Genomic DNA, 16,477 nt, shown 5'->3' on the forward strand with positions numbered 1-16,477 from the left:
TAAAATTTTTATAAGTCCAATCCGCTTTCTTTTTCATAACGACTTGCATGATATATCTGACGGTAGAGTGGGGATGCGTTAAACAGAGAAACGTTGGAGCACGAAGAATAACATTTTCGTATAGAGGCAACTTGCCTCGGTGAAACTGTGGAATCTCTGCCAGTACGCACGGCCAGACGTAAATCATTGTCAGCAGCATAACTCGATAAAGGGGCACAAGTTAACATCGGCGGAACCAAACGACGACGAGCAAAAGGGAAAGAACTGATCGCCGCGCGGTTCCACCGCATAGCTTCTGACGCCACGCGATGTTTGCTGACGCCTTTCGTTTCACACGTGCACGATAATACGCAACCAAGATTCGAAGAAAATATGGAAGGCCGCGATAGTCGCGAAAGAAAACAGGAATATTGCGCGCAACGGATGGTTCGATGCCTGGTCAATATCGACCGCGATCTCCTCGAGTTTTCCACCAGAAAGCATTTTCTATCGCGAACCTATGCTCTCTGCTAGTCATTCGATCGATTTGCGTACGTATTATCGTAAATTTTACATAACATTCCTCTCTTTCTTATAGCGGTTTCTTTAGCTTTGTAGTATAAATAGCAACTCATGAGTGAAAAAGAGCAGATTTCTTAGACTGTTTATAGTTGTTGTTTAGCAAGATAAGAACCGATGCAACAAATAACTAAAAAATATACTGGAGATCTGATCGTGTTTTAGTATATTTGCATTTTTATTCATTGTAAGATATCGTTATCTTTTCTTTTCTTCGCAAAAATCAAATGTGGACATTTCACAGTCAGTTTAATTGTATTCATTACAGGAATTATTATTAACAAATTAAGGGCTAACATTGCTGTAACGCAACATTTCATTTGCAATTTTCTTTCAGCCAAATTACATAATGGGTTTTTTATTTAACATCGTAGCTATGAAAACTTAGATTTTATAATTTTATGAAATTTAAAAAGAACGAAATATATGTAACATTCTGATAAACAATCGTTTGATACTTAAAGCTTCGAGCCGAGCCTTTCTTATCGATTTGAATTTGCTATCAATTCCAATATTTATACGCGATAAATAATTGCTCGATTCGTTATATAAATAAATAAAAAAATAAAAACTTCAAATAAATAAAACACTGGTATTTTCATTATCTCCTCGTTTAGCGAATGATGAAGTGCTTTCAACGAAAGGGTGGCTGAGAGGGCGACGAACGGAATATAAATAAGGTAGGTAATATCATCGCGATCCTCAAATTGTTTTGATGCTTCTAAAGAGGCAGTTAATTAACAGAAGTTGATTCGTCGCGTCGAGAACAGCGTCTTCGAGCCTCGCCACCAATTACCAACCTGAATCTCTTGAACAATACAACCGGGGAAATGCGTAATCGTGGCAAACCATGAGACATATCAGGCCAGACGGAGCAAATACGAACGCGTTTGGAGAGCTCGAAAACGTTAAACCACTAATCGAGTCGACCAAATACAGTGTAACCGATCGTTGTTTGCGAAATCGTCCGCCTCGAAATGCTTCATAAACAAGCGTTTCTCTTCTTGCTGTATTTTTCCTCGAACATGTACACACATCTACCATAAAAAAGAGAAGCAAATACATGGCAAAACGCAATAGCATCGCGTGTCATTGAACCTTGAAGTAGCAACGAATAGCCTGATGAATCAACGATAACTTTGATTCGTTGTTTAACCCTGCTACTACTCGATTCTCGATTTTTACATTACGAGCATTTACACTCACTCTTGTTTCAATAAACAAAAGTTCTTTGAGGCGATATATTATGCTATCGACAAACACTCTGTCGTATTTTTCTCAAAGTCAAAGGATAGATAGGTACTTTTAATAATACAAAAACACGATTGGCTCGTGTATAATCCAAAGTATATGCTGCAGGGTTAACAATACGATACTTGCCAGTCCCGTTTCATCCGTCCTATCGGTTACGTAACGATCAGCCAAGCATCGACTATCATCCGGTACTTTATCGTCTGTTTCGCGCTTCCTATATCCCCTAGCCAAAGAACGTCTTGGCTGATCACGAGGCAATTAACGAGCTGCAGCAGCGAACAGGTAGACGATTCGAGCCACGGACACGCGTGTGACACTGTTAACATCTCGCGTGGGTCAAGTCCGAGTAGTAGCCGAAGAAGTGGCTGTCTAAAAATATATCGCGTTTCCGTTGCCGAGTTGGCGAAGAACACAGCCAACCCACACGGGCGTAAAGAGAAGGGAGAGACAGAAAAGAGAGGAGAGACAGCCAGGCAAGCAAGCAAGCAAGCAGGCAGCGACAAGGCAGCGTTAAAAGGACGTTACACGGTGTGCGGCTAGTCTAGCCGGATCCGGGGCCGAGTTCATTTCACTTTGCAGTCATCAGGTTCTCCTGAGTCACTCGAGCCAGCGAGTCGGCCAACCAGACAGGTTGCTACCTGCCCTCCAACGTTTCGTACGGCAGTGTGCGTGCTATTCGAGTTTGTGAACGTGTGCGTTTCCTTTGGCACACGGCTGCAAGAATTCATCGATGCCACCGGCCGATCAGGACCGGTCGTTCGACCGACCGGACACTAGAAAATTGCAACCGTGACGACACGACGCGAAACGAAACGACACGAACCAACGAGACGAGACACGACACGATACGAAACGACGAGGCGACGAAGCTGCGCTGCTTGTTCGCCGACGCCATAAGGGAAATTAAGAGTCAGCTGTGTAGCCGGTGTGAATCAGCTGACCGAGATGACTCGGAATGTTACCGTGTTCGGAAAGTGGATCGCCGGAGGATCGGTTCGTCTCGATATCCCCCTCCTTCCCCGACGTACTTCCTTGTCACTCGAAACTGCCTAAAGACACGGGCTATACCGTAGAGAAGCTTCAAGGAGAACCGACCGAGTTTCCTTTGGCTTCTGTTTACCGGTTTCCAGATAAACGCTCACTCCACTCCGCACACAAGTTTCGGAAAGTTACGTAATTATAGAGTCATGCGCCGTAATTGCTAGAGTATCGGGTAAATCGAACAGAGTTCGTGTAACAGCTTTTTCAAATAGAAAATATGAAATGAAAAATATGTATATACAGCGTGTCCTATAACACATATATAGGATCTACTTCGACAATTGATTATACATCTGAAAATTAGGATGTATATTTACATGTCGCATTTGTACATTAACGTGTACATTAATATGTATATTAATAAAATTAAGAAATTAAGAAAAAGAGGAACCGATCAGTTTGGCTTCTCAGAGCATATCGTATTATTATCAAAAGAAAGATACGTATTCTAATCTCAAGCTCGAATCAGACTCTTTGTGCTTCTAACACGAAAAGTAAAGGTGGCAGGGTGTGGATTTAGGCAAATGTCGCACCCTCGAGAGCGATCGATCAATTTTTCGAGAGCATGACCGTGGGAACAACAGACACGATCGACCCCCTCAGGTATAACCGGAAGGTCGGTTTTACGTACACCACTCTGTAGTCTACAGTTTGGAATTTCGTACTTCCTGTCCCCGAACGAGCACCAAGGTTCCGGCCAAATAAAGGACAACCAGCTTGTTCAACGAACGCGAGAAGCCTATTTGAAACGCTTCGTACGAACTCTCGTTCGACCGGTTTCACATCGACGTTTCGTGAACCAAGGAAAATGGAGTATCGTAACGAGCAATTAATACGATACGCGTTCGCTAGGAAAATTAAAAATAAGAATCGAGGCTAAATGATTTGTTCGTAGGAACGTGTGTATATACAAATATATGGGTCAAGTCGTAAGTAAAAATTATGGAAGATACAGAAAACTTTCATTAGTCAAAGTTAAATGGTTTCGAATAGCGCAGCACGCAGCGTATTACGTCTAAAAGATATATGATACACGATATGAGAGATATAAAATATAATGGAAGAAGAGATATTTCAAAGGTTTTAAGGTCATTTCTACGATATACTTTTAAATAGGTCTGGATGTTCTAACTTTAGATATTTTAATTTTAGTTTAACTTAATTCTCTAAGGTATAATAAACGAAGGAAGATGAAGGTAAATCATGTTTTCCATTCTTTGTAAAAGAGCAGTTGGGAAATTCAGTACACCTACGTTGTCGAATAATTCCACCGTCGTCATAACTTTAAAATTATTACTCGTCATAATATTAAGATATTGTGCGTCTAAGCGGTTATATCTTTGGCTTCTACAAAACTTCATCAAGTACGTCGTTAGATCTAACAGATTCTTCCCGCTCTTAGCTACAAACTTTATACATTAAGACAATTCTTTTTTATCAAAAAGAGCGACGTTCTTGTAATCTTCGTATAATTAGGCTCGATGTTTTTCCTACCTTTTGTACGGTAGATTTTACAAAATTAATATCAAAGTACCTTTTAACCTGATTCGTTCTCCATCATAGATAGCTTTCTTTCATCTTGATAAAGCAACAAGTTACTTTATTTGAATCTTCCAACGCTACCGCATCTACGCAGCTTCGACGAATTATTTTTCTGCTCGATCCTTGCTGGATTAATCCAAATGCAAGGGATATCCTGTATAACGGTCCGTCGATTAGAGTGCATTCTATATAATAGTTGTGATAAAATTGGCAAACAAAGTTTCCAAGAAGAAGTTAAGAAACGATAGCAGCTCGTTCGACTTTGCTAAGATTTCGAAAGCTTCGCGAGATATACACCGCGATCGCTTCAACGGCTTTACACCGCAATGACGTCAGCGCATCAGCTGATCGAGTTTTCCAACAGCGGTATATTATTACGACGAAAAGAAAGAAACAAGTTTCGTCGGGTCGTGCGCTTCTGTAAGTTCAGAGGTAGAGAGTGATTACCACGGCTGTACGACTGTTACGACACGTATAACACGAACACACATGCGGAGCCCGCAAATAACTGCCGTTATAGCTGGCTCTCGTTTCTCCGACACGCCGAAAGCGGAAATCAATTCAACGGTCGTGTTAAAGAGAACCACATGGCGCCTGAAAAAAGTAATAGGACTTCCTATTCTAAACGGACCGAATCTTCAAGAAACTGTAAACGTTCTCCGATAACAGCTGAAACCAAAAGTATTCGTTTTATGAGTATCTATCAACGTCGCTCATATTTTCATAATGTTACGCGAGAACGATAGAATTCGTATGGATAACGAGTAAATGAGAGGAATGTTTATGTTAGAATATTAACAACGAGTGAAAAGATATTTGGAGAAGACACGTGGGAAGAATGTATTTTGTGCTTGCGAAAGCACGCTTAAGCTCTTTAGATATGAATTTTTCTTTCATCAACGGAGACGTTAATATAATAGGTTTTGCACGCATCTGATAGAAAGTTTGAATAAGATCTCGTACGATTTAAATGTTTCTATCAAGATAATAATATAATAATATGGGTGAAGAATTCTTAACTTTTTTATAACATCGAAATAGACATGAAAATATTTCTGTACCGCTAAGAAAAACCGTGTCTCGTACGTAGGAATTTAAGACTATACATTTAATTAGGTTACTGTCATATGATCTCTAGCATCGATTACTCAGAATTGAGACGACCGCACACGTTAACATTGACAATACTCGAACTATCGGATGATGAAATTGTTATAGTACCTATATATTGCACAAATTATCCACGTACCATTGGTTGAGAACTATCAATACAGATCGTATGTCAAGCAAAATAGTAATAAAGCAGTGCAATATATGAAAAAAGCTAGACATTCTTAGAACGATGTATAAACCTACTTATAATAGAAGAACGATCCTATGTCCCAATATATAATAGGTATATCTCATCGAAAGTAACATCAAAAAAGTTATATAACCATCGAGCAGTCTTTCTAAAAGTAAAGCACCTTGGAATGTAGCTATAGTTCCGTTAGTTTCGAAAGGATTAAAGATTGCAGAGAAAACTAGCAGAGAGTTACAAAGTTGTTAGAATCAGCGCGAAGCATCATAATCGATTATACACTTATTTATTCATTTAAGTGTGTACTTCACCAAGAATCGCTTTTCATATTAACCAACATCGAAAACGTCACAGGCTAAGATCACTAGCGAATACACCAGGGCCGAGCGTTAACAGAAATTTCTTTCCTGTCGCGCATCGCCTCTTGAATCAATAAACGCCATTCTCGACGAGTTATTCCACGCGAACAGTCCACTGAGCGATGTGGAAGCCAATGCGGCAGAATATACATCGCGGAAGATAGCTCTAGGCAGTGTGCACGTTCTCGCGAACAACCGCAAGCCAGTTTCCCTGGTCGTAGCATAGGCAACACGCTCCTGGATCACTTTGGAAAGCAATTTACCGCGGCGTACACGACCGATACGCCTCTTGGCCGAACTCTGTACGGGCCACGCGATACGAGAAACGCCAGCGAAGGCACAATGACCACATCGTAGACCAATCAGATCCCTCGCTAAGTGCATTTACAGCTTGTCTATACCGACGAGCTACGGCACTGGCTACTAAAGCAAGATGATAAACTGATAATCGCTGTATAAGAGAGAACACGCTAACTACGCCACGTGGCATATGGTTTTTTAGGTCGTTCTTGCGCGTAACAACAGCTAGACTGTGGATTTTTGTACATTTACTATTTCAAGTTTATATAAAAATATATAATATATCCAAAGTATGCTTAAAATATACAGAATTAGTTAAAATGTCTTATCAATTATCTAGCGTTTTTCCCGTTTTCCCAAACGCGTTGAAATATTTCAAGTTACTCGTATACTTTGTATCTTTCGTGTAAAATTACGTAACAAAGGCTGTTATCAAATAATAGTAATAATAATAATAATAATACAATTTTAACCAGAAAAGACATCGTAGTGCTCGTTGTAATATTTAGTACATGAAACAAAACTCTGTCTTAGATTCGAATCTTTTAATCGTATTCGTAAGAATTCGCGTTTGCATAAACATCCGCATAATATAGTGATAAAAGTAAAGAAAACAGAAAGGTTGTTGGAGATCTTATAATCATTGGAAAATCAGTTACGTAAATTGCTGATAGGATGATCGTACCCTAACGATATAAGTGTTTGTCGTATAACTGATAAAACGTAGTCGAGTTTCGCACTTCCTTTTTGATACACGTTCTACGCATGAAGATTAAAAACCGTTGTCTCATTGAGTAGATTACAAATCTCTTTCTTTCACGAATAAATCAATCATTGAGAAATTAGAAGGATACAATCGTCGTGGAGGATTATTTCAGTGAGATTATGTCGACAGACGATGAAAAGAGGCAAAGGTGTAGTTTTCGAAACATCGGACTGCAGAATGATTATCGTTGGGAAATAAAAAAACAAATGATCGGTAAAAGTAATCGGTATTTGATAAGATCGAATACTGTACCGATGTTGGCCAATCTATCGTTTCAGTTAGTTACGTTTTCGTTGATGGATTTTCAAATAAACTCGTATAACGAATGGGTATAAGATATGAGAACGAACGTTTCGCTTAAAGTGCTAGACTCGTTCTTTTAAATTGCGTTAAATCTTGTGCGAAGGAGCACGATATAGCTTTTCATAAATACACCTAGTGCTAGCCAATTAATCTTTATCGAAAATTGCATCGCGATAAAGCAATCTGGTTCTTCGAAGAACGATACGATCGAACATCGATGCGTCGAGTATCCGACAGGTAGCGGTGGAATTAACAAATTTTTGGTTTCGCCAAAAGAATTTTAACGACGACGCGATAATCACAACGGCAAACTTTTTATCGTCACGCGACTGCATCGTGCTTATTAGCTAACTTTGTTCCTGCTCGATTGAAACGGGCAACGAACTGATCTCCGAAGAATACCCGATGGTTCGATGCATCAATGGAAGGCGGAACATGCAACGCTGAATTCAAAGTACGAATCTACAATTAGTATCAATGAAGTAGAGGAAAATCTGATGGCGTGCTCCTCGGTACGACCATCGCATTAAGATAATGGACGATATCGTTCGTCAACCGTTTGTGATTTAAGTACGACGCAGCGAGATTAATTTTGCAAAAAATGTATTAACACATCCGAGAACTGTACAAGAATTCTAACGCAAAACGTCAGAGACGAAGACTTCTGATAATTTACATTTAGTTTGCATTTATTCCTCTTTTTATTTCTACGTTCCAACGTTACCAATTTCTTTGTACCGTTTGTTTGGTCTTTCACTTGTAAACAAAGTCTAAAGTTAAGAGGAGAAATTAAAACAGAGATAGAGAAGAACAGCTACACCGAAAAATAGAGCTACAGCCAGTATAAATCGAACGATTGCTATGTGACGGCGCGATTGTTAGACACGTTCGATAATATCGACGGGAAAGGAACGCTTCACACTTCGATGACTTAATCGGACGATGAATGTCCGCGAATAATACCGACAGTATTAATGTACCTTTATCGCTACCTATGAAATCAGTCAAATGTAAAGCAACGCCGACTCCAGACGGTTAACCCGATCGATGCAATTGACGATTTTACGATACTGCAAAATATCTTCTGGTATAATGGCATTATTCGGAACGCTGGAACGAAAAGCCTTTTCAATCGGCCAAGTACATAGATCCTAAGACGAATCGACTAGGGAATCAAGCGGAGACTCGACTTTGCGAACTCGGTATTCGCGTCTGCGAGGACGATGATACTTTCCTCGGGACGTTATTAAGGTCACCGTTTGAATCCGTACAAGACTATAAATTATGGAAGTTCTAAATCACGGATTATTTATATCGGCCACTTGGCCCGTGCACAAATCGATACGAAGTTTCACCGGCGGAAGGGAAACGAATCGGAATGTCAGACCCTGGCAAAAAAAGCGTCGACGACAAACACACAGGGAACGCGTAGTTACGATGCGTTCGGTAAAGTGCAACCGTCGAACGAGAACGCAACCACGCGACAAACGCTTTAATATTAAGAATGAGTCATACGCCTTCGACAAGCATCGTTTTAAATGCAACCGAACCGAGCCGAACCGAACCGAACGTGCTTATATACTAGCTCTAACTTATCAAAAGATAATGTCGCTAAATCGTTACTATAGCGTGTTTACGAGTTTGATTGATAACAATCACGATTGTTTTTTTAATGCTTAAATATCGGTAACCAATACGTTCCACGTCATTCTATTATCATATTACCATATGTGTACAGATACTGTAATTGTCGTCCATCATTCATGAATCAACTCTAATTTCTTCGTAAATTACTTACTGGGTTATAAGGCAAAAACATGTACGTTAATACCGCTTTCGTAAACAGTGGAAAAATACGTAGTGTGATTGAAACGGTGAATGAAGTTCTATTTAAAATCAGCTGCGCTTGCACTTTTTTGAGTCCGTTCAACTAATTTCACGATATAATTTATTCGGAACTATCTCATTTCTCATATTATCAGCTGATCGGTCGAAGAAAAAAAAGAAAAAATAAGCTACTGATTCCCAAGAGGAGGATCGAATAACGCCAACGAGACGCACAAATGATTTTTTCAAAAGGGAGAACTACTGAAAACCGGAATCTTCGGACAGTAATAACCGCAACAAGAGACCGAGCAAGCAATCGAGTACAAGGCGAGGGACTTGAGGGAACCATCCAGGCAGAAGAACTAAATGGGGAATTCACACGCGGCTGATCTTTCAGGGATGAATCACAGGAAGAGCCTAAAATTTTTCAGCCCCGATAACACTCACACATTGTATTCTCGATACAAGATATATATACTTGTGGGACACGTTTCGAAATTACAGCGTTACTCGGGGAAAGGCGCGCTAACAAGCAGCTCATCGTGCGTCTATAGAAAAATAATATCTTCGAATAGGCGACTATTCGCTAATTCGTAACGTCGACGAAGGAACGTTTGCTCTAAACATTCTTGTCTATTCGCGATGTCGCGTCAGCGGTTCTCGAATGCAGGCTTCGACCATTTCACGCGATTACACGGTATGCTTGAATCATACTACTTTGTAACGAAACCTTACAACGTGCGCTCTATTTTTCCTTTCTTTCCCTCTTCTATTCTCGTAAGAACACGAGCAAAGCAATTTCTGAAAATCACCTACTAACTTCTAACGTTGGAAATTCATAGTTCGACTCCTTGTCACGAGAAATCTACGATGTTTCATAACAAACGAATAATATTACCTTAGTTGGTTGTGTTAGTTTAACTTATTTAGCGTTAGTCTATATATAGATATGTATAAGTAACGTTATTAAATATTTTACAAACGGCAAGAATTTAATTCCCAAATCGAGTGAAAAGACAAGTTCAACGTAAAATTGATCGACAACGTATATCGAATTCTTAAATTGCTCTTGCATAGAAAACGAGAAACGTGACTTATCAAGTTTTTCACCTATGGCCTTCATATTCAAAAGTGAACTATGAATTTATAGCACGTCGCAAAAGGTGATTCGACTTTGATTGACTTCGAATTGCTTTCTGTTGTACTTTACTCGAGTTACTAGAAATTGCAGCCACCGCCTGATCGCAGCAGTCCCTTTAATTATAAAAACGACTCGTAAACTGAAGTTCCATATTGGAATCTCTGAGAGATATCGAAGCAGCGCACGAAATTAAACGATACGATGAAACTGTAAATTCCATATACATCGAATAACTGTACACGATACGGCGATAAGGCCAGCGCAAGGGACCACTTCCAGCTGAGTAATAATTCAGCTGAAAGTGCGTAAACACGTCCTAATGCAACGCACAAGGAGGCGGTTATTTGTCGAAGCGCTTAGTGATTTTCAAAAGACAACAGGAAAAGAGTCACGGAAGACGCCCTTTTGTCTCTGTTCCCTGAACACGTCATATCCCCTTTGAAGTTTCCAAGAGCGTATACTTCGATAATACAGACCCTATTCCTTTTGCAATATTTACGCAGTTAATATCGTCTAAGATTTGTGGGCGTAAGCCACGTCTTTTACAAATCCCGTTGAGGATCGACCGGATATTCCTATCGAGATACAATCAGTAAGTAGACTTATTTATCTAAATTACATTTCCCATGAACTTTGCACGTTTCGTGCATACAACATTTTCAAATATGAAACTAATTTGGAAATGTATATAAAAAGTAACGATATATTTATTGGGAATATGCATATGTTTAGCAAAAACTTACATTAATATCTTAAACATATAATAAGTATGGAAGATGACCTCACTGATTATCGAGGTTTATTAATATACTAGATAATTGACTGTTTAAATATTTTTCTTACGCCAAATATCTTGCAATTTTTATATTACATTCCCAGATTTGTTTCCAACTTTACCAATACAATCATGATAGTCGGGTCTCATAAGAATGCTAATGAAATTTCGAAATGTTTTGTACGATACATATAATAATGTGTTCGTATATCATAAAAGATTTCTACAAGTGTTCGAATACTTTTGTGAACTGACGTATATACTACGATAGTTCGTAAAGTACGTGTAAGAAAAATAGAACGTGTACAACGTTCTTATCGATCTGAAACTCTAATCAGAATTGATAGATAGCAAAGAAGCAGAGAAGAGTGAATTTTCGCATGATGGATCGAGATTTTAATTATTGTTCGTGCGATCTTATTGGATTTCAACACCGATCCTCGAAGTTCGATATTTCTAATCTCCCAGGATAGTAGCTTAGAGGTTTACCTAATTCGTTCTCTTTGAAAACACGAAGCTTTGTGCCAGCCAGGGCCAGGTGTGTTTCCATTAGAGCACAGGATATTCGATTTGCCCGTAGAATCTGTGCAACACTCGATTCCTTCCACTTTTTAAACACAATCCTCTTTCCAATACAAAACTCCTCACTCATATACATAACATGTTCCAAAAAAAGAAGATCTATCATTTTGTGAGTTTATAACTGATACAATATTTAATGGATGAAACAAATGTCTATCTAGGTTTCATTTCTTTAACACGTTGAATGCCATGAGGGTCACCTATGACCGGCGCACCAAGATTAGTAGAAATACATAATTTAAACAAATGTCAATAGTTATAAATTTGTTATTATTACCATCGTTACTACAATGGTGAGACGAAGGTAATGCAGTATAAAACATATAAAAATAATTTTATTTATACATGGAATATAAATCCATTGTGTGCTTCCTCCACCAGTGGCTGTCGAACTTGGAAAAACCCGTATTTTCCGTGTTTTATCTTAATGAACAACAACCCTAAGGACCCTTTCAATTTGAAAGATGTTTTATGGCACTTAAGGGACTTAACAGTAAAATAAAATTTGCTGAATCTTGTAACGGTTCCTTAGAATTATTGCGGGTCTGAATAAGTATGAGGGATTAATTATGGTGTATGGTAGGTCCCGGAACGTAACAATATAGAACAGTTATTTAGCAACAAACAATATGAGACAACTGATAATCGCAAAAATAAATGAATCGAGCGAAATTGCACTACAGTGCCATAGGGCCACCTCAGTTAGATAAATTCATTAATGATGATTATACATATCTCTTGTAGGTAATATTTCAACATTATATATATCGCATAGTATAAAATTCATCGTGGTGCCACGGCCAAATCTTGTAAAACTGGCGTGACATTCAACGTGTTAATTATATCCGTACAAATGTAGATTGACATAAATATTCGCGATATGTAGAATAATATTAACAGGTACTACCTCTTTGTATACAGTTATTCAGTATAAGCTCGCAAAATCTTAGATCCTTTTTTTTTGGAGGGGGGGGGGCATTCTGTATAAACATACAAACCTTACGCGTCTATTCATTATGGCAGGATACAACGTGAAATCCCAATCAAATCTAATTCCTAAAATTCGTTCGCTCTATCATTTGCCAAATATGTATTTGATCTTTACAAGTGGGCTTCAAATCGCAGAACAAGTAGTTGCAAGTTTGGAAAATCTACTTCCAACTGTGTACGTACTTCGACATTTGAACGAGTCGAACGCCTTACAAATTGCAATCGAATCGTGTGAGTCAGAAAAGTATTAGTATTCCGTTGAATTCTTCTAGCAAATTTCAAAAAATCAGATAGAACAGAATTCCTACAAATTCTATTTTTACGTTTGCGTTCGTCACTGGGTAATTAAGAACCATAGCCGTAAAAAAGGATTTTAATGACCTGGATCCTATTTGACCTGTACACACATACCTACGTACTTACATTTCTTTTTCATTTCCCAAAGTATTCATAGAAAATTCAAGATTTAGGACCTGATTTACTTGAAAATGCCGCTTCTTTCTTTGTTTCGAGATATTTATAGAAACTTCGAATTTGATTCGACCGATCGATTTAATTCGATTGGATAAATTTTCGAACCCACTTGCGACGTATTTCAGCCCGTCACTAGCGCTAGCTATCATGAATGCGTGCGAAACGAAAGACAATGAGCAAAAAGTTTATACAAGTTGTTGGAGTTGCAAGCATCGCGACGCACAGTTGGCTCGTCGCGAGGTTATACATAAAACATTTGTACCTGGTAAAATTCAATGTTTATCGAAGGAGCTCGTTTAACCCGAGTCACGTGGCGGAATAGCAAACAAATCGACGAGTCGATTGTTTAACTTTGCACCATCGATAATATTCGATATTTTTTCATAGTTAAAAGCGTGCGAAGATGCATATGTGCATGGTACGTTAATTGGTATGTTAAAGTTCGACCGTTTCGCAGAACATGCGAGCCGAGCACGTAATAAAATCGCCAGGGAGGCCATGGCGGACATAAACATCTTTATATTCGATGCACACTCTCTTTTAGCATAGATAAAAGATATAAATTTATCGTCGGAGAATTACGTCACGCAGTAAGACCTGAACTTCGGACGATACCGATGCAAGTCGAAATGCTGAAATACATTGTCATTGTTGTTAACGCGTTCGCGATAATTTTACGAAAATAAAGTATTGTATAGAAGATGGAAAATGTGAGCGATTGAGACAAAAATTTGGTAAATTTACTTTCGAACGTCATGTTTCATATTATTTGTTATTTTTAATTCACACAAGTGGGAATATTTGTGTTTTCGTTGGTATCATTGGCAAGTGGCTAACCTGGGCATTTGTGTACAATTAAATTATTATATTATTAACAAAATTTTATAGATCACGAGTTACAAGATTTGGTATTGTATTAATAAATTAATAAATTCCCTTGCTTCATGGTAATACATTTGGCAATAAAGCGGATAGAATTTTAGAAGTAAATTTTATAAATTACAAGATATTCAATTATTACAAAAGAAAAATTTATCGAGCAAAAGGTCCTTGGTCATACTTTAGTTATAAAAAAAAACATATTATTGCGTTAGAGACTCTGAATGTGTTACTGAAGTAAACAAAATGGAAGATATATGGAAAATGACGTAATAAAGGAAGAAAGCGAATCTACGTTTATATATTTTGTAAAAAAAATGATTATTAAAAAATCCTGAAAAATGTACCGCTGTAACTTTATAAATTTTCTATGAAAAATTGCAAATTAGACATTTTAACCCCTGCTAGATAATTCTAGTATTAATTTAAACGATGGGTTTGCACTCATGGCGTACGCGATTTTTCGAGAACATAAATGTCGAAAAGATAGAAAGAATACGCGGTGATAGTGCACCGAACAGGATGAAAGATCTCGCGGGCGAGTCGAAGCGAGATCAGCTGAAACGAATTCCATTAAGATCGATCGGAATGAAATGTTGCTTCAAGGTTCCGTTCATTCCCGTAACGCGAACCGCTTCGGAAAGGTTAGGAAGGATTTCTTTCTTGCTTACTAACGACAGCACACGGGGTGTTCTTTTACGTGGCTCCATTTTGTTCGATGCCATTGAAAAAGTCACTTTCACGCGCGAATATTATCATTGACGGAGACGAACGTTTTAACATGACGTGTATTATTTATGATCATATATGTAGAACGTACATCGAAAAATAAACGAAAAAAATACATATAGAAAGATATGTAATAATAAAGAATATAAAAGAAGAAGAAAGTAAAAGACAATCAAACTCACCGAGTCGAAGTTCTCCAAAGTTGCCAGATCCAATTTTCTTGCCGACGCGGAAATTGGGACCGACCATGAGTACATTAGAGGAGGAGGTAACACTATACCTTGAGGAATACGCGTTGAATCTGGTAGCATTACCGCTACCACGAGAGATCCTCTTGGTCGTTTCCTGTTCGCGTTCAGAGCTACGCGCGAGCTGTAGCTGTGTGTCTCTACCGTCTCTTTTCTGCATGGTGCGAGTGTCCTCTGTCGTGGCAGAGTAATCCGCGACAGTCTGTTTAAACGTGACAGAAAAGGTCGATTGTACGGTAAAAAAAAAAACGTTGCCGATGTTAGTCTTGTATTAGTCGAATTAATGATGTAAACGATGCACGGCGTTTAATCGTCGGGGATCGATCCCCATTCTTGACATATTTTCTTCTTTGGTCGTCCCGTTGGATGGCCGCCGATGGAAAATAATAACTCCCAGCGGTTTCCTAAGGAGGAATACACACACGCACGCACACACAAAAGCACACACCGCGTACACGACGCGAGTCGCAGGTGTCACGGTTCGTCGGTCGATGCCTTCAGGGGATCAATCCCCATGCTATCCTAACCTCGAAACGGATTTCGAGAAATGTTTACACTTAAAGATGTAATGAAGAGGGCAGACGAGGAGAACACACACGCGCAAAATACACAACAGCTTTCTATCTCTCTTTCTTTCCTTTTTCTCTCTTCTTCTATCTCTTTCTAAGCGGCTAGTGGTTATCACAGACGGGAGCGAGTGTTCGTCGTGTTGAGGACCCTGGACGATTCCATACCAATTTCGACCTGCCTCTCTTGCCCGGCCGGCCGGGGGGAATAGTCAACGATAAATATCGCGTCTCAGTCAATACGGCGTGCATCGCCGTGACTGTTCTGTCGCACGGGAATACACTCGGAAACCTCCTCCATTACAAACGGCCCTGCCGCGTGCGATCGTGATCGTACTCAATCGTGGCCCGATAGTACCGCGGCCTCACTACCACAGACTCAATTCTGCAGTTAGATTTGGGAGCGCCGCCGAAGCGGCTCTGAACTCTTCTATAGTGACACGCACACAAGCACATGCACTTTGCGAGCTTCGTATGTTCCTTCCTTCTTGCCGAAGGAAAAATCCGCAGCCGTGTCACCAGTATGCCCGATCGGCTATTATATGCCCACACACAAGCCCCGTATTAACTGCAGTCCCCTCCGCAATCCTTTCGCTTCCTAGGCCTTCCAACAAACTTTTATTTCGGAACTGGTTATACGAATACAATTTATATCCCTACGTTCTACCGTCCACCGATTACACGCACGCTATTTGAAAGACCTGTCGAACGCGGACAAACGATCGCGGACAAGCTTACGCTTCTGTCTCTCGCGCTCGACTCGACATAGGTGAGATTTGTTACGAGGCTGACAGTGCTGCCAACTTGAAACGAAATAACGCCGCGTTCCCAACAGTCTATCGA

The 16,477-nt window shown here is 39.3% G+C and overlaps 1 protein-coding gene across 7 annotated transcripts in view; it reads right to left on the reverse strand.

Moving 5' to 3' along the window:
• The window catches only part of LOC132907842 (casein kinase I), a 58,166-nt gene extending 41,740 nt beyond the window's left edge, over positions 1-16,426 (reverse strand). For 3 of the 7 annotated variants that reach the window (XM_060961273.1, XM_060961272.1, XM_060961278.1), the window contains exon 1: positions 15,003-16,423. In XM_060961273.1, coding sequence (XP_060817256.1) covers positions 15,003-15,228 — 226 coding nt within the window. In that variant the 5' untranslated portion in view covers positions 15,229-16,423. Of the gene's footprint in view, positions 1-15,002 lie in introns of all 7 variants that reach the window. The other 4 variants (XM_060961271.1, XM_060961276.1, XM_060961279.1 and 1 more) reach the window with 3 other exon arrangements.
• Between the last annotated feature and the right edge of the window lie 51 nt (positions 16,427-16,477).

This window comes from Bombus pascuorum, chromosome 6 (assembly GCF_905332965.1).
Source record: "Bombus pascuorum chromosome 6, iyBomPasc1.1, whole genome shotgun sequence".
NCBI classification, from domain to species: Eukaryota; Metazoa; Arthropoda; class Insecta; order Hymenoptera; family Apidae; genus Bombus; species Bombus pascuorum.